The sequence below is a fragment of the Penicillium cosmopolitanum genome (genome assembly GCF_028827165.1).
Source record: "Penicillium cosmopolitanum strain IBT 29677 chromosome Unknown utg000009l:1.0-9042332.0:1.0-9050551.0, whole genome shotgun sequence".
Classification (NCBI taxonomy): Eukaryota; Fungi; Ascomycota; class Eurotiomycetes; order Eurotiales; family Aspergillaceae; genus Penicillium; species Penicillium cosmopolitanum.
The window spans coordinates 7,158,123-7,175,702 of record NW_026622679.1 but is presented as its reverse complement, the minus strand read 5'-3'; the positions used below and the strand labels follow the sequence as shown (position 1 = coordinate 7,175,702).

The 17,580-nt window shown below is 49.7% G+C and overlaps 7 protein-coding genes across 7 annotated transcripts; 3 read left to right on the top strand and 4 right to left on the bottom strand.

The window, feature by feature from the left end:
* Positions 1–744: 744 nt before the first annotated feature.
* On the bottom strand, positions 745–2,042 carry N7509_010765 (MIP/aquaporin family protein; the record flags this gene model as incomplete). Its single annotated transcript, XM_056635402.1, has 3 exons — positions 745–909; positions 990–1,536; positions 1,594–2,042. The coding sequence occupies 3 exons, from the start codon at positions 2,040–2,042 to the stop codon at positions 745–747; spliced, it is 1,161 nt and encodes a 386-aa protein (XP_056486022.1).
* A 1,895-nt stretch (positions 2,043–3,937) lies between these two features.
* N7509_010764 (glycerol kinase) lies at positions 3,938–6,002 on the top strand (the record flags this gene model as incomplete). The annotated part of the gene is made up of 4 exons (XM_056635401.1): positions 3,938–4,080; positions 4,144–5,126; positions 5,192–5,358; positions 5,415–6,002. 4 exons carry the CDS (start codon positions 3,938–3,940, stop codon positions 6,000–6,002), a joined length of 1,881 nt encoding a protein of 626 aa, XP_056486021.1.
* A 317-nt stretch (positions 6,003–6,319) lies between these two features.
* On the bottom strand, positions 6,320–8,108 carry N7509_010763 (cytochrome P450; the record flags this gene model as incomplete). The annotated part of the gene is made up of 3 exons (XM_056635400.1): positions 6,320–7,211; positions 7,323–7,887; positions 7,949–8,108. 3 exons carry the CDS (start codon positions 8,106–8,108, stop codon positions 6,320–6,322), a joined length of 1,617 nt encoding a protein of 538 aa, XP_056486020.1.
* A 1,886-nt stretch (positions 8,109–9,994) lies between these two features.
* N7509_010762 (mRNA-binding protein NAB2) lies at positions 9,995–11,506 on the top strand (the record flags this gene model as incomplete). The annotated part of the gene is made up of 2 exons (XM_056635399.1): positions 9,995–10,404; positions 10,474–11,506. 2 exons carry the CDS (start codon positions 9,995–9,997, stop codon positions 11,504–11,506), a joined length of 1,443 nt encoding a protein of 480 aa, XP_056486019.1.
* A 456-nt stretch (positions 11,507–11,962) lies between these two features.
* N7509_010761 (Zn(II)2Cys6 transcription factor domain-containing protein) lies at positions 11,963–13,706 on the bottom strand (the record flags this gene model as incomplete). The annotated part of the gene is made up of 4 exons (XM_056635398.1): positions 11,963–12,775; positions 12,837–12,977; positions 13,040–13,576; positions 13,647–13,706. The coding sequence occupies 4 exons, from the start codon at positions 13,704–13,706 to the stop codon at positions 11,963–11,965; spliced, it is 1,551 nt and encodes a 516-aa protein (XP_056486018.1).
* A 601-nt stretch (positions 13,707–14,307) lies between these two features.
* On the top strand, positions 14,308–16,334 carry hem14 (oxygen-dependent protoporphyrinogen oxidase; the record flags this gene model as incomplete). The annotated part of the gene is made up of 3 exons (XM_056635397.1): positions 14,308–14,613; positions 14,682–15,380; positions 15,444–16,334. 3 exons carry the CDS (start codon positions 14,308–14,310, stop codon positions 16,332–16,334), a joined length of 1,896 nt encoding a protein of 631 aa, XP_056486017.1.
* A 634-nt stretch (positions 16,335–16,968) lies between these two features.
* N7509_010759 (putative RNA binding protein Pym) lies at positions 16,969–17,577 on the bottom strand (the record flags this gene model as incomplete). Its single annotated transcript, XM_056635396.1, has 1 exon — positions 16,969–17,577. One exon carries the CDS (start codon positions 17,575–17,577, stop codon positions 16,969–16,971), a length of 609 nt encoding a protein of 202 aa, XP_056486016.1.
* Between the last annotated feature and the right edge of the window lie 3 nt (positions 17,578–17,580).

Below are 17,580 nucleotides of genomic sequence, written 5' to 3'. Positions count from 1 at the left end.
ATCACGATTCGATGCAAAACATACGGCGTTGATGACACTTTGACGACATTCGGCCTGGCATGGCTACTGCATATTGGCGCTTATGACTATTGGAACCTTTCTTGTTGATGTTTCTATTCTTATGTTTATAGATGGTTACGAATCCCAAAATCCGATGCAGATGCATCCGAGCCTCTTTATATCACCCAAACCAGATCAACTTATTCACGGCGTAATGCCTTTAGTTTTAAATCTCTCCGTAGAAGCTTTTGTCACTCGAAACAACATCATTTCTGTCATGTGCTCAAAAAGCCCATCTGCGGCGGCGTACCTGTTCTCGAGACATGCGGCCCGAATAGAAAGTCAGCGTGACATGCAATACGTGTGTGCACGAGAAATGCAGTATACCTTGTTTATATTATTCCAGTCACTAAATCGAGCGCAAACCCCCCCTCCTGGATTTGCCTAGGATATCCGGCCTTGGCTCGGCGACGCTCCCCTCTGTCATCATGGTGGATGCAGGTGCGGTCTCAGTCCGAGTTTTTGTGGCTCAATAGATGTCATTGGGGTAACCTATTTATGTAGTTTGTTTCATTTTATCTTTTATTTTTGGATCATTCTTGGAACGACGTTGTGCGTGCAATCATTGCTATGACACGATCTAGCGTTCTCCTTGCTTTCGCTTTGTGGCTCGTTTTTGCACCTGACCAGCCTTGACGTTGACAGGTTCCAACAGACCTTTTTCGACTAGCTTCTTTTATTCTGTCAAACAGGGCTCGAGAGTACCACTCTCCTCTGTTTCATAAATCCAAATATCCGATTGAGTCCCATCCACGGGGTGTTGATCGGACTATCTAGTCCGGTGTATAAGAAAACATCATAAACCCAGCCGCCAAATGTGCAGCCAAAAAACGGAGCAATCATAGGTACCTATTTAACAGGTAATTAGTACACTAAGAGGCAAAGCAAGGCGTCATCGTAGACAAGGGCAATAGAAAAAAATAACATACCCAGAAATAATAATTCCCAGCGGCCCATACTTCACGCCCATAGCCCAGCATGTAGGAGGTAAGCCTTGGCCCAAAGTCACGGGCAAGGTTTATAGCATATCCAGTTTCCCAGCCAAAACAAGCACCGATTCCGAAAATGACAAAGAAGAGGGCGAGGGGGGTTAGTGGTCCCGCGCCCATGTTCCCGTCATCTTTGAGAGCAAAGATCATGAACATCAAAATAGCGCTTGCAATAAACTCGGAGAAGAATTGCCCCGTTTTGGTCATGAAGTCGGCAGGGTAAGTGCAGAAAACCCCCGCTGTTGCTGTGTCCGAGTACCCCGGCACGGTACGTATATTGGACCCACCCTCGAAGACATCGATGGCCGATTTATAGTTTCCGTAAACAATTGCTGCACCACACATAGCGCCGAGTACTTGAGATATAGCATAAACAGGAAATTTGCGCCATGGAAATTTACGAAAGACGCAGTTGGCGAACGTGACGGCTGGGTTGATATGGGCCCCTGAGGCTCCGCTAACATATACTCCGAGCATGACACCTAGACTGAAGGCTCATTGTCAGGCGGGGAGAATATTGGAGAAATTTGTTAGAAAAGCATACCCCCATCCCCAAGATATTGATTGATAGTCTCCCTTCTGGCCATGGCTGAGGAGGACTTGCGCAACGACGCCGTCACCGAATAGAATCAGGATCATAGTTCCAAAGAACTCGGAGAATGCATCACGACCGTAGGCCCTGAGTTTGTACCATATCAAAGGCGGTTTGATTGCAGAGCTCTCGATCTCCATAGCGAGGTCATGGATAGATGGTTCATTTTTACTTCGCAAGGATAGAGAAGTAGACCCGCTAGCATGGCTCGCAGTAATATCAACCTCTTTGTGCGTAGTAATCGGCATGGGATCAATGTTGACTCTAGTCGAAGAGCCCATGGAGATGAACAACTTCAAGAATAGAAAATTGGAATCTTGTTTGATGTTGAATATGGACGGGTCCTCGGCCAGCAGTGGCGTGGTGATCCAGCGATATATCAGCGAATGCTGACCAGGCATAGTCGTGTAACCTCTGCAACTAACTCTTGACCGGATCCCTCGTAATTCGGGTCTATTGGATGACGCAGGGTCCTCGACAGAAAGGCGTATATCTTGCCTACTTTCAAGGCCGCGTGAGTCGTGCAGGGGGAAAGAAGCGAGGGAATTGGTCCGGGCCACCGGTCTGCCTGGCTCAGGAGGAAAATGGGACTGACTCGGGATGACCGTGAACTTGGCGATTCTCACGCCAGCCACAACGCACACCGGATTATCTACTGCTACTTTTCATTTCCCCGGACCGACTCTTGGATAGTGCAGAATTGTGATAGATCTGGAGCTCGTGCCCAAGACTAAGCCGCCAGGGTTGCGGGAACCCCGTTTGTAGAAACAGCAGCCGTTTGGTTTTGGGTAGCCGGAAAACACCGGCCCATTTCCGATTCTTGCTGGTTCATTCCCAAGAACGGTGTATATTGTTATGTTCTTATTGGTCTCATTTGGCAGAGAGAAAGACAATCTTGGTTTTTTGCATGGCCACTTTAGGGTAACACGGCTAGATGGAGGGTGTCATCACCTGTCAAAAGTGCGATGTACCTGGTAGACCTCCCATCTTCTCTTGAATTTTAATCTTTTTTGGGGTTATATTCTTTGGAAGGGGGAGATAACTTGTGTGTGTGTGTGTGTTGGAGATTAGACTCACGGAGAATCTTCCATTGCTTCTGTTACTCACAGTCACTACATTGGGAAAACGAAGTCCACGCGGGCCCAATTGTAATTTCTAGAAGGTTGAGCTGTCCTACCGTCAGGAAGCTTTCTCAATGGTGAGAGTTGGAAAGGAGACGGAGGGAGTTGACAATTCCGATGGCGGAAGCCTGCTGGTCTCAATCTGGCGGCTGTTCGCTTCATGCTTCATAGTCTGCTCTTCTGTCGATCTGTCGATTTGTCGGTCTGGCGGTCTTTCCATTGCACGCTTTGGCCTATTTCTTTTATCTGAATCACTGCCAGTTATGCATTGCGCTATACTGTTGAACTTTGAGCGTCACATCTGGCACCATGGCTAGTTACGATGGAGACATGATACCACCCCTGCGCAACGCCTGTGTGACACCTTAACCCATGCTCTGTGATATGTCGGCGCTGGGATGGACCAGGCTAGGAGCGAGAAGCAAGATTAGTGGTGAATGGTAAGAGAGAAGAACAAGGTGCTTGTCTTCCGCAAAGACACGGTTATTCCCGCAGGACTAGCAGGATTGTAATTGGGATTCGAGCGTTGGAATTCGGGCTGTACAGGCGTTGATCACATTTTTGCAGCGAGAGTAACTAGCAGAGTGCAATATAGTCATGGGAGGTGTAGTTCTCTCACCCCGCAGAATGAGAGGTAGTTAGTAGTTAGTAGTTAGTAGTAGTTACTACTTTGTACTTTGTACTTTGTACCCCGTGACCCGTGACGCGACTTCGGCCGTGGGTTCTGCCCCTTTCATTTCCCCGGATCGTCGCTGTCGCTCAGTGGAGTCGAGCGTATCAGTGGATCGTCAGCATGGCTTTTGTTTTAAGGCTTCCAAGGGCGACAACTGGAGGTCATGATAATCAAACTGCAGACCCTCGAGGGTGCATTGCCTTGCGTCGTACTGGGATCCCTGGATCCCTGACAGACACACACAAATACATTCTCACCCACACACACTAACCGGGCGCTCAAGCCGCAGTGAATGCCCTAATCGTCTTGGTCCTTACCAGCGGATTATTCCCACCAATCTACAGGGCCAGAGACCAGTTGACCCCCACTAAGCAGCTCTGTTTCCCCCGCGCGGGAGGATTTGTGTCACCCTGGTGAGGCAGTGGTTATTTAAGATGTCTGCTGGTCTTTTCCCCCTTGGATTTGAGGACGTTGTTGCGTAAGATCACTTTCGAGTAAACACATGGCTAACATGCAGGACTCAGAAATCTTCGTCGGCTCGATCGACCAGGGCACAACCAGCACTCGATTCCTCATCTTCAATCGAGATGGAGAACCCGTTGCCTCCCATCAAGTCGAGTTCACTCAGATCTATCCTCATCCAGGGTAAGGCTGTCCTGTATTTGCTTACATCTGGTGTTTCTCTACTGACATTGATGTTTCCCCCAGCTGGCATGAACACAATCCCCTCGAGCTCGTCTCCTCCGTCGAAGCTTGTATCGACCATGCAGTCCATGACTTCGAAGCACAAGGCTACTCACGGTCCAGCATACACTGCGTCGGAATCACAAATCAACGAGAAACTACCGTCGTTTGGGACCACGAGACCGGCGAGCCTCTTCATAATGCGATTGTTTGGACAGACACTCGATCTCAGGCAATCGTGAACGAGCTGAAACAGAGATCCAACTCGTCCGAATTACAAGCCATCTGCGGTCTACCGCTCTCCACCTACTCTTCGGCCACGAAGCTGCTATGGATGCTGGCGCACGTTCCCAAGGTGAAAGAAGCCTTCGATCGAGGCACCCTTGCGTTTGGTACCGTCGACTCTTGGCTTGTCTACCGTTTGAACGGTGTCAGTGCCAACTATTTTGTCTCGGATTCGACAAACGCTTCCCGTACCATGTTCATGAATCTTCACACTCTGCGGTATGATGATTTCCTGCTCGATTTCTTCGGCATTAAGGGCAAAATTCATCTTCCTACCATTGTCCCTTCATCTGACTCGTCTGCCTACGGCTGGTTGGCGTCCGGTGCTTTGGAGGGCGTTGCTATCATGGGATGTCTCGGTGATCAGTCATCTGCGTTGGTTGGGCAGAAAGGGTTCTCTCCCGGTATGGCGAAGAACACCTATGGTACTGGTTGTTTCCTGCTTTACAACGTCGGCGATAAACCCGTCATCTCGACACATGGATTGCTGGCAACTGTAGCGTACAACTTTGGAGGGAAAGCGGTTTATGCGTTAGAAGGAAGCATTGCAGTCGCCGGGTCTGGGGTGAAGTTCTTGCAAAACAATTTGACTTTCTTCCAGGATTCCAGGGAGGTCAATGACCTTGCACTATCGGTTGAAAATAATGGTGGCTGTGTTTTTGTCACAGCTTTCAGTGGACTTTTCGCCCCATATTGGATTGACGATGCGAAGGGAACAATCTGTAAATCTTGACTCCCAACCCTCACTTCCTTGTATTGCCGGTGTCTAACATGTACTCTTGTTCAGTCGGTATCACCCAGTACACACAAAAAGGCCACATTGCCCGCGCAACACTTGAAGCCACTTGCTTCCAAACAAAGGCTATCCTTGACGCCATGGAAAAGGACAGTGGAAAGGCACTCTCGGAGCTCGCCGTGGATGGAGGAATGAGCAACTCCGATTTGACTATGCAGGTTTGCAGTGCACTGCCTAAAACAGAGTCATATTGAGACTAACTCCTGAATCAAAGACTCAAGCAGATCTAATCTCTATCCCTGTGTACCGTCCAAAAATGCGCGAAACCACCGCTCTAGGCGCCGCGATTGCAGCAGGTCTCGCTATTGGCGTATGGCGTAATTTCGCCGAGCTACGAGATATCAACCGAGGAGGCGGCGCGGTGTTCGAACCGCAGATCACGCGTGAGGAGGGCACAGTTAAGTTTGCAGAATGGGAGAAGGCTGTCCAAATGAGCCGTGGCTGGATTGAGACGGAGAAGACAGCAGAAACATCGAATAGCAACTCGTCAGAGCCAAAGTTCAACGGAACACCAATTCCACTAGCGGATTGCAATTTCTCATCGCCAAAGCCACCTTCTACGCAAAATACATCTCTGTTGATCTCAGATATTGTTTCTGAGGCCTGCGCCAACACCACAATAAAGGTCAAGGCACAGAAAACCAAGGGGAACCTTGAATTAGCGCCTTCAATTGCATCGATCATCGGTGTATCGACTGACCTCGATGATGCGGATGAGGAAGATCTATTTCTAGAGTTGAGAAAAGTGGAGATCTTGCAAAAGTTAAAGAGACTCCGGAAACTCAAGCTTGGTTACTTCTAGTGAGGTCCTCATCCTCATGCAGGATTTCGTGATGATATTTCGCATTTAGCTTACGTATTGCGGGAATGCTAGCAGGCTTAGATAGGTGTGAGTTAGAGCTTCAAATATCTCCTTTCCTCTTGTGTCAAATTGGCGTGATCAATTAAATCAACATTATCTTTCAAGATTCACAGAGTGGTGATCATATACATCATAGCCTTTCCATAAAATTTCGACGGTATTGCGGCAAAAATACCCCAAATAAAGTCACTCAAGCTAAGCCAAGCCATTAACAATTTATCAAGCTGCGACAATCAGACTCGACATGAAAGGTGAACCTATGCCTGCGAGGAGCTGCGCGCAAATTCCTCCCCTTCCTTCACAAACACACAATTCAACTCCGAGCCGGGACTGAGCGTAATCTCGAACCGCAGAATGGGATCCTCAACCTTATCCTTTCCACTAACCGGCAGCGCAACAATACGCTCATAAGCCTGCAAGATTCGAACAATAGTATACCCCATCTCGATAGTAGCAAACTGCTGCCCGATGCAGATGCGCGGACCGCCATTAAAAGGAACAAACTGCCACGGACGCGGGGACCAGCCCGAAACCCACCGTTCAGGAATCCACTTGCCCGGATCGAAGTAATTTTTCGAGTCCGGACTGTCATAGAGATCTGGATCGCGCTGCATTAACATGGTCGAGTATATCACGCGTGTGTTAGCGCGAACACCGACAGGATATTGACCATCTGGACCACCGCCGCGAGGAAGCGTTGTGTCGCGCAATGAGTAGCGCACATTGAACGGAACGACGGGATAAACGCGCATAGTCTCATTGATGACTGCGTTCAGATATTTCATTTCCTTTAAATCTTGATAGGTGGGTTTCTGACCCGCCTCACCAACGCCCAGGTGAGAGCTGATTTCTTCACGCAGCTTCGCGACGACTTCTGGGTTGCGGGAGAGTTCAGAGAAGCAAAAAGAGAGGGTTCCGGCCGTTGTGTCGCGGCCGGCAAGGAGGACGGCAACGAGTTGGTCGCGCAGCACTTGCTTGTCGCGAGTGAATCGAGCTAGGGCGTCAAGGAAAGTTTCGCGCTTGGAGAGCTTTTGTTCGAGTTCATCAGAGGAGAGAGCGAGGACAGTTTCGATGTATGGTTGGATGAACTCCTCCATGATTTTCAAGTTACGGCGGAATTCTGTGCGAGACATGAAGAAGCTGAAGACTCTGTTTGTGTGAAAATTGAGGTTAGTAAATTGAGTCATCTTCCTTTTTTTGGTGTAACTTTTCGATGACTGGGGATTTTTTTTAACGTCGCACAAGATCGAAATCACTTACCCGAATCGGAAAAGCTTGGCCTGGCGCTGTTGCACATATCTGAATGCTTCTGCAAACCGCGTAGCAGGATTCTCCAGGCTGTCTGTGCCTTGGCCGAGCAGGTAGTCTGTTGCAGCGTCGAGGGTATAACGGAAGAAGAGTGATCCGACATCGACCACTCGGCCTCCCTTGGGCGAAGTGCTACCACCCAGGAGCGGGATGAGTTTCTGCACATGCTTCTCAAAGACATCGGTGTCAACGATGCGATCGCGGGAAAACATGGGGCGGATGAGCTTGCGGGAGTTGGACCAGAGTTCTCCATCAGTGGCGAAGATACTATCGCCGAGAAATTCCTTCCAGTCGCGGTGGAAAGGTTCGCCTTTGCCATAATCGGCGAATTGGCCGGTCAGAAGAGCTTTGATATTCTCTGGGTCTTTGGTCATGACTGCACGAGTGGAGACGCCCGCATCAAGCTCGGCGGTCTTGCAGTTTCGCATCCCCCCTGCGGCGGTTATTGAAGCATCCCAGAACTCGATATCCTTATGGACCAGGTTGGCTTGTTGGCCCTTGTAAATGAAGTCGAGAGCTAGTGGGGGTGGTGAGCGATTCTGATCAAATGTGGCTAATAAGTTGGACAGATGACGTACCATATGGCAGATGAAACGAGATCTTGGGAGCTCGAGCCCCAAGACGAGAGATCTGAGCGGATACCTGGAGTTTGCGGACAATGAGGATAGCAACGAAGAGTGATACGGTCCAGAGAAACGCCTGTCCGGGCATCTTGCCCATCAAGAGGTCCTCAATCATGGTGATTGTGAGTTCTAGGTGCCCTTGTCACCTTGGCGTCATGGAAAGGGACCGGCAGTCTGCTTAAAAGGCTTCTGTAGGACTCAAAGGGCACATACAACGATTGGTTTTCGCAACGTCTTCAAGTCATTACGGTAAGGCGAGCGAGGGAGGGGTAGTCTAAGGTATTTAAAGCAAGCGAGTCGAAGTAAGGTTGGGTGGATTCGTGGACCCCGTTCCCCCCGGAGAAAAGCAACGCGGGGGCTCCACCGGATGTGGACTCGCCCTATGGCGGCAGTCTGATATCTCATACCTCCCCACAAAGTTAAAGTCCAGTGGCTTCTTCGAGGTATCCTTGCGAGGTGCTTGCGAGCCCCGCCGGATGACTTCATCTACCACAGTGCAACATCCCTCCATTTGAGGTATCATGTGTCAGAGCCAGGCCCCCTCGATCTATTACTGGTCCCTAGTATCTCAATTGCCGTCTTACTGTGGATCTCCCCCGGATTATCTCCTCTCTTCAACGGTCTCGTCAGTGGTCCAACAATCCGGGGAAATGCTGTTCATATCCGTGTCCGTGTCCGTGTCCGTGTGAAATTTGTGGAATACTGTAGAGTATGTGTGGAGAACGACCTCGGCTAGCCGGTTTCACATGGGGTGATTCCCGTGTGGAGATCTACATCATTGCTTTTGGCCAAGCAATACATGACTAGTTTGTGCAGGTGCCTGGGAGTATTGATCACCCAGCATGCAGCCTATTTAGTGTGCATAAGCTACATTATACATTACCATCGGGGCGGCTCCAGCGTGATCCCGCGGTCGCTTGAGAGGCTTGCGGCTACTGTGGGGATGTTTCTGAAAATCATCCATGTCAGACATGACCACGAGCACACCCTAGTACTACTAGTAACTAATAAATTAAGTCTCGAGGTCAGGAGACCCCGGGCGGGAAAAAAGGGACCAACTACTACGAGTAGTACTATACTACTCTAGGTATGCAATAAAATCTGCTTCAAGTTGAAGTATCTCAATATTATCTTTCATGATATTGAGAGCCATATATTTGACCAAGTACAAGTCCTATACCAGTCCCCCCGGGATTTTGCCATACGGTCAAAGATTAACCAAGAGCTCACTAAATTGAATACTAAAACATACTAGTGGCCTCGAAGGGCGGGTCGTTCTCCCGACCCCGGGCTGTACCGTGAGTCCGTGACATTGGTAGGTACTAGTTTGTCCGGTGAATGGCATCCATCATGGTGCTACTAGTACTAGTACTAGTATACCAGACTGACTGAAAATATTATACAAAATGGTCTTTCAAAGTTTCAGCGACCTCGGGATGCATTCAAGTTGGTTGAATCAATCAAGATTAAGAGATGAAACCGGCAAAAATACCGTATATTTTATATTTTATATATATTTGGGACCTCCGACCCTTATTTAACCCAGAAAACTACCCAAACAATGGAGTTGAAGTGTTTCAAGGCATACAATGCCGGAACAAAGCCAAAGGAGCCGCTTCAAGATCCGCTTTGGGCGATGTTATTGTTTGCACCCTTTGCACCCTTTGCACCCTTTGTACCTTCAAGTTTGTACCGCCCACGTGACACAACCTGGCGCATTTCCAAATTCGTCCTCTTCCAACATCCAAGCTTTCATTGTCGCGTCAACCTCTGAACGAAGATCTGAATCGTCTTTCGACCAGACCGCCACGCGGAATTCAATTCTCTTCAATATATTAAAGCGCACAAATCCTCCCTTTTCACAATCCTCCGGCCATTCCTCACGCCAGCCCGGTCGAAGAACCGTTCTAGCTCGGTGGCGCAAAGTATCAACCGCCGTTGATAACTTCTTTCTCCGACCGATTCCTACCTAAACATCTTCGCATTTTCTTTTCGCCCAACATGGATGTCCTCCCGACCATCACTCAAGACTCGCCCCTCGCGGCGGCTGTTGCCAGCGTCATCCAGCCTAAACTGGTCGAGATGGGTTGGAGTACAGATGACGGCCAAGAGTCTGCTTTGATTGAATATATCGTACTCATGCTCATTAACGGCAAGTCACAAGAGCAACTCGCAAATGAGCTTTCAAACGACTTCTTGGGCCTGGACGAAGGCGATACACAAGCGCTCGAGTTTTCAAATTGGCTTTTTGGCCAGGTTCAAATGCTGAACCAGCAGATTAATGGAGGACCGGATGTGGGATCGAATGGGATCGCTGGGGGCCAACAAAGTGCTCCCACGGGTCTGAACCCCGAGGCGCCTGGATTCCAGATGAATGGAGATGCCGAGATGGGTGATGTCGGTGACTCAGTGTAAGTACCAATTCTCAGACTCATCGTTTCTTTTTGCCTTATGACCACAATGCTGACTACTTTTAACAGACCAACCGGACCGAAAGCGATGCGCGGTGGACGAGGTGGTAGAGGGCGGATGCTCAACCAAATTAATCGCAATTTGGATCGAAACGACTCCGCGCTTCACCGCGTTCATGGAAACCAAGGGAATGGTCGCATCGGTGGTCACGGCCGAGGCCAAATGAAGGGCGCTAGAAATAATATGGGTCGTGGTGGTCGCCAAATGGGCGGTAATATGGGAATGCAAGGCAACATGATGAGCCCTGAGAACCAGATGCAGCTCATGCAGATGCTGGAACAACAAGCCCAAATGATGTCCCAGCTCATGCCCGGCTTTGTTCCCCCCGCCGTCAACCCGGCTTTCCAGAACGGCCAGCAAAGTCGCTCGTTGTTTGACCGTGTCCAGCGTGGTCAGCGTGGTCAACGTGGAGGTGGCAATTTTAACAAGCGCGGACAGAACCAGCACAACAAGGGTGGAGAGGCAACCGATGCCGATATGGATACAGCGATGGATGGCGCGCCAAGCGCGCAAGGCGAGGCCGAGGGCGTTTGCCGCTTTAACCTCCGATGCACACGATCCGACTGCCAGTTTGCCCACCAATCACCCGCCGCTCCCGAGGGTACATCCGTCGATGTCTCTGACGTCTGTTCCTTTGGAGGTGCCTGCAAGAACCGAAAATGCACCGGCCGTCATCCTTCACCAGCCGTTCGATCTGTCCACCAGGCTGAAGAGATGTGCAGATTCTTCCCCCACTGCACAAACCCGAACTGCCACTTCAAGCACCCCAGCATGCCGCTCTGCAAAAACGGTGCCGACTGCAAGACCGAAGGCTGCAAGTTCACCCACCTGGACACGGCCTGCAAGTTTAACCCGTGTATGAACCGCACGTGTCCGTATAAGCACGCCGAAGGCCAGCGCGGTAACCTTGGTGACAAGGTTTGGACGCCGAACTCCGGGAACCACGTTAGCGATCGCAAATTTGTCGCCAACGAAGATGGCCCAGAGGAACTCATTAAGCCCGACGGCGATGAATCCCAGAACCCGGAGCTGACCGCGTGACTACGCCTCAATTGATATCCTTTGGCCACGATGCCTGCGCGGAAAATATTATTTTGTGTACAATCTGAAATTGATGAATGGATGGATGGAGAGGGCGTTCATACCTTGATGATGCATTTGCTTGCCCCGACTTTACCTGTACATAGATATCCCCTTGATCTGCTTGGAAAATACGAATTATCCACAAGCCCCGCTTGTTCTTATAGACTCGACTGAATCTTTCACTGGCGTACGATGACTTCCAAGGTGCTCAATATAACCAAGGTCCTCAGCCCCCCCTAAGTACTTGTAAGTGTCTTTACGAATCCTCACTCCTTTATTGGGCGATTTAAAACACAGCCCTGGAGTACTTTGAGTAGTTCAAATATGTATGATACTTATGTAGCGACAACCATAGTATAGAACGTCTTGTGACCCCGAAAGCATGTCTATAGTAGTAGGTCATGAATGAGAAAGCTAAGGATCAGTCGATAGCTCAATTATCTCCAGAATTGTCCTCGGTCCTTCACCCGTTGACGGCACTGGTGTCTTCAGCGACCCATCTCTCAATGGAAGAACTGTAGTGGGCATCACATGTGTATCCTCCGAGACAAACCAATGTTTCAAGGCAGCCTCTCTAAGGCAAACTGCAAGTCCAAATCCGAGATACTCTATAGCCGTAAATGCATTCTGGCACCACATGAATTTCTCTCGCCATCTGATATTGCTGTATATCATTGAGGCCTGAGCTATGGAGAACATCACGCCCTGGGCGCCCCATATTTGCTCAGTATTCGTCAGACAATACGGGATACCTCGACAAGCTTCGTCTGCATAGTACCAGGAGAGCATGTAGTCCTGGTCAGTGTTTGGATCCATAGTTCTAGCGCGTCCATCGTGCGCCATGGTGTGTATCTTGGCCTGGTAGATCATTGGATACACGAGACATAATGCCGTCCAGTAGAGAACATGAAGCCTAGCGCTTTTGAGATCAGGAAACTGATATGCGGCACCGAAAACTTCATCTGTTGCGGGCAAATGTGCACAGGTTGATTTGAAGTTTGGGTAAGAAGTGGGCTCCGTGCCAAGTGATGGCTTTATGCTGGCGAACCAGGCGGATATTTTATCTTTGTGGGAAATGCAATCCCTGAGGAGCTTCTCGCAATACTCAGGACTACTGAGAGTGTTCAGCTGCTTAAATCCGGCGAGGATGGGCTTGAATGCTGCGTATATCTCGAAGGGCCCGGCAATGGGTTTGCCAGCGGTCTCTGAGGACTTCAATGGGTCCGTCTGCATCATGATGACTTAAATTAGAAGAGTATGAAGACTCAAACCGGGATACTCGACATACCACTCCCAATATTTTTTGATGCTGATATATTGATTCGACTAGGGGATTGTTTGGAGCATCACGATGGCATTTTCTCAAAAAGGCATTCGTTCCCTCGGAATGGGCAATCCAGGCCTCAACACCAAGGGGAGAAAATAAAGGCTGCATACAGAAGAAAGGCTGTAAGATTAGATGTTGATACGTACCGACCTGGGAAAGCTCACCTCGAGTCTCTGGAAAATCACTGTTGCATAAAGGAGTTCTTCGTTGGGGGTATTTCGGTGAATCATGTTCGACATGTGTTTTATTGCAGCGTTATAGAGGGAGGTACCATAATATACGAGCTGTTGATCCTGCTTTATCTGACCTAAAGCAACACAAGTCATTGCACACATTGATTTGTCCAATAATGATGCTGATGTGACGGTCCTGCTGGGGAGAGTAGCAAAGCCGGTGATCAAATGGTACCATACATCAGCGCCCACGAGTCCCACTGTATCAAGGGGGAAGTAGGCGCTTAGAAAAGAAGAAAATATCTGGGAACGATTCTCGGGGCGGGAATTAACAGGCGCGGGTAGAGGCACATTTTGGGCAATCTCCAGGGGAGACGACTGGGGTCCTGCTGCGGTCACCCCGATTTGAGATGCAGCTACTAGTCTTTTTGCGGATTTATAATGAACAAAAGTTCGATCCTTGTCATACCCTGGACAGGAGAGACCACGCTTGATGCACCGTGCACATTCGGGTTGCTGGAGATCGCACTGTACCCTACATTAGCAATGCACCGTCGGCTTGAAATTCACGAGGGCGGATGCGATGTGATCTGCCCACCTTGATTTTGCGGCTTTTACACGTTTGGCACCCTTTGGACTGGAAGGGAACACCACCCATATCTGATCGAGAGCAAAGCCTCTAAGCACTGATCCAGTATTCGAGAATAAGTTCAAATCGACTTGATATGTCGGTGCGCGGAAGGCAAGTCGGCACCAAATATTGCCAACCCAAACCACCCTAACTGTCAGCCCCACACCACACGGCGATCTCCATCTTCCACTACATAGACTTCGACAGGTGATAACTACTACGAGTACGAAACTCACCACGGTTCACCATATACATCAGGGGCCCCGAACTAGTACTAAACGGAGAGCTGGTCCCACTACTCGGTAGCTTCGGCTGCTTTCTACAGGGTAGAAGCTACCGCACACAGCTTTCGATAACCATAATACTGTCAACATTAGCATCAATCCTATCTAGATCTAGCAATGGGCTTACCTTTTCTTGACTATTATATCCAATCATAGTAATTACTGTCACAGATATATACATAGTTAAATTGATGGTTGCTGTGACCCCCCCTATCCATATCCAAGTTCTCTTATAGTTAGGCGGTCACGTTACCTTTGGGATCACGATTCACGGAAGCTGCCGCCCCGACTACCCCAGAATTCCGCTCGTCCTTGGACCTTTTGGGTGTCTTTTTTTCGCCGAAATGCCCCTACCCTACATCTCGAATGGAATACGAGCTAGAACGCGACCTCTTATCTCCGCAATCACCTGTCAGCGACGCGCGTACAATGTTGCCGTCGTCGGAGGTGGCATCACCGGTCTGACAGCCGCGTGGAAACTTATGCGAGACCCCAAATGCACCGGCATCACACTCTACGAAAAATCACACAAATTTGGCGGATGGATGGAATCGGAGGAAATTCCTGTCGGTGACGGCAAAGTGGTGTTCGAGTATGGCCCACGCACATTGAAATGGACGTCGACAACAGGAGAGTGCATGATGGATATGGTAAGATACACCACGCACACGCATACCCTGGAAATACAAAGCCGATGGCTGACATTTTTGCTATACAGGCTGACTCAATTGGACTGGGCGATCAAGTAATCTTCACACCCAAATCGGCATCGGCGGCAATGAATCGGTATATCTACTATCCCGATCATCTCGTTCGTTTGCCTGGGCCCATCCCCGGTTTGAGCTACATGCAGAATTTGGCAAATGCTTTTCGATCATTCATACAGGAGCCTTTACTCAGACCAATAATTCCGGCCGTTTTATTTGAACACATCAAGCCTGCTCGCATGCCCGACCAATGGCAGAAAGATGAATCCGTCTCACATTTTATATCACGTCGTTTTAACTCCCAGGTTGCAGACAACATTGTCTCCGCAGTGATGCATGGTATTTATGCAGGAGATATTGATAAACTGAGCGCCCAAACTCTACTAGGTCCTATGCGCAACCTCGAAGGCAGCGGCATTATGTATAGTATGATCATGAGGGCATGGAATCGCACAAAATCCTTGCCGATGGATGATTCTCTGATTGCCGAGGAGACAAGGTTGAGCAATTCGGGAACTACGATTGTCCGAAGGCTCCCAGGGCTCTGCGGAATGGGTAGCTACGCTAGTACTTTTACTTTCAAAGGTGGGACACAGCAGCTCATCGATGGGCTTGTTTCCGCCTTAAGAAAATCGGACAAGGTCAATGTCAAGACCCAGGCGGATATAAAAACGATCTCACACCAGCCGGGAAGCTACAGTCCTATGGAGGTAAGTTGATTCTGCTTATTCAAAATCGCCGAGGAATCTCGCCCGGGCTCACATACATCTTAGATCTCTACCTCGGAAAGCCTGGAAGTCTACGACCATGTCATCGCTGCCATCCCCGCCCCTGCACTGACCAAAATCCTCGCCGCACCCCCTAAATCGACGAACCACCCTAAGATTACGGGACGTTCTAGCCCGAAGCTGCCAAGTGATACGATCCAGAAACTCAAGTCATTCGATTATGCTACCACTGTGATGGTTGTCAATCTTTATTATTCCAACCCCAACCTTCTTTCCATCAGTGGTTTCGGATACCTCATCCCGCGCTCCACGCCGGCTAGCGAGAACCCGGAGTGTGGACTGGGTGTTATATTCGCTACTGACTCCAGTTCCGGCGAGGAATTAGGGGAATGCGAAGAAGCCGGCGACGGCTCATGGACGATTAGAAGGCAGCCCGTCTCACAGGACACTGCCAAAGGTACCAAACTGACCGTGATGATGGGTGGTCACTACTGGGACCATTTTAGACCCGGCGACTATCCAGACCATGAAACTGCCGTCAGCATGGCATGCAAAATGCTTGAGCGGCATCTTGGTGTCACGGAGAAGCCTGCTATTGCGCGAAGCCGACTGCAACAGGATGCCATCCCTCAATATACCGTGGGTCACCTGGACCGCATGTATGAGCTGTCTAAGACGGTAAAGCGTGACTTTGACCAGAGACTTGTCCTCGCTGGAAACTGGTACAACGGAGTCGGTGTCGGGGACTGTATCAAACAGGGCATTATGGCTGCAACGTATGGTGTCGGGTTCAAACTTCCACCTAGGGCCGAGCTGAGACGTGGAGATTCCTTCGTCGTCCATGATCATCATTTGTCATTTGACTACGAGAACTGGGACATGCAAGGTGGTATACCTACAGCGCCAGTCCGGATCGTGGATGTGGAGCCTCGATAATTCAAGTCCTGTGGATTGGGACTGAAGCCCTTGGGGACTTGAAACCTCAATCCGATGGTAGTTCACAGCTATCAATATAAGATATAGATATACTATGTACGATATAGCCAGGCAAGTAGTGACAATAGGGATGCATAGGGCGAAAGCCAGAACAGTATACTGAAGTATATTCTTCGTAGACAAATGTAAACTTGAATTCTTGGTAGACTATTGCTGTTCTGTTGCTCCAGGCTGGCAAGGTTGAACATACATGGGCGATTCATTTCCGACAATGCCTCTCTAATTTTCAAACCGACCCGAGAGAAAGAATCGGATGAATACAAAGCTCAATCTCAGAGTGATTTTGATTTCGAGCGGTCGGAGTGTCGCATCTTACCCAGCCACGCCGTTGAATATGCCAGACAGTATGTGAGAAACTGGAGGTGTCGGTTGAGGCTGGCCGGTTTTGAGTGCTGACTGTAATATATATGCCCAATGCACCTGCAGGTCTGCAGGGTGATTTAGACATGAATTTCAGTTGGTGGTAATAGCACGCTGCATATCTGCCAGGGCCTAGGTTGCGTGTGACACTGATGGCGTCCCATTATGGGTAAAAGTAGGGGTGCTGGAAGGCACCACACAGAGGAGTGTTTGATCAAGCATTCTCCTTGCCGGAATCGTCTTTCTTGTCGCCATTGGAATCGAATCCCAGGACGTCGAGCTGTCGCACAAGCTCCTGGATCTTGATGACCTTCTCCAGCTGCTCGGGGAGCAAAGCTTCACCTTGGCTCTTCTTCTCCTTCAGGTCACGGGCTTGACGGAGCTTCTTCTTCAAGTTGCGAGCTTTCTTTTCCTTATCGGCCTCAATGTCGACGGGGTCCTGAGCAGGCTGTTCTTCCTTCTTTGGGGCGGGGACACGCCAGTTCTCCGACTCGGCGCCCTTTTTCTCGGCGGGACTGTTCGACTCCTCGTTCTCTTTGGTTTTACGCTTGGCTTCCCTGCGCTTGGCGTTCTTATTGCTAGCCGCGGTTTGAGCGGTCTTGTCGTCCTCGCTGCTCACACTTTCGGCCCCAGGCACCCCACCTCTTCCACGAGTTTTCCATGCGGCGGCAGCACGGTTTTTGTAGAGCTCCACATCCTCTGGGGGCTTATATCCCGGCTTTACCTTGATCTCACGGCGTTTCGAGCCGTCTGCTCGAAGTGAGGAAGGAATGTAGCGTTCGCCAGTCGTGGCGTCGGTGGTGATACCGGAGTTGGTAGACATGGT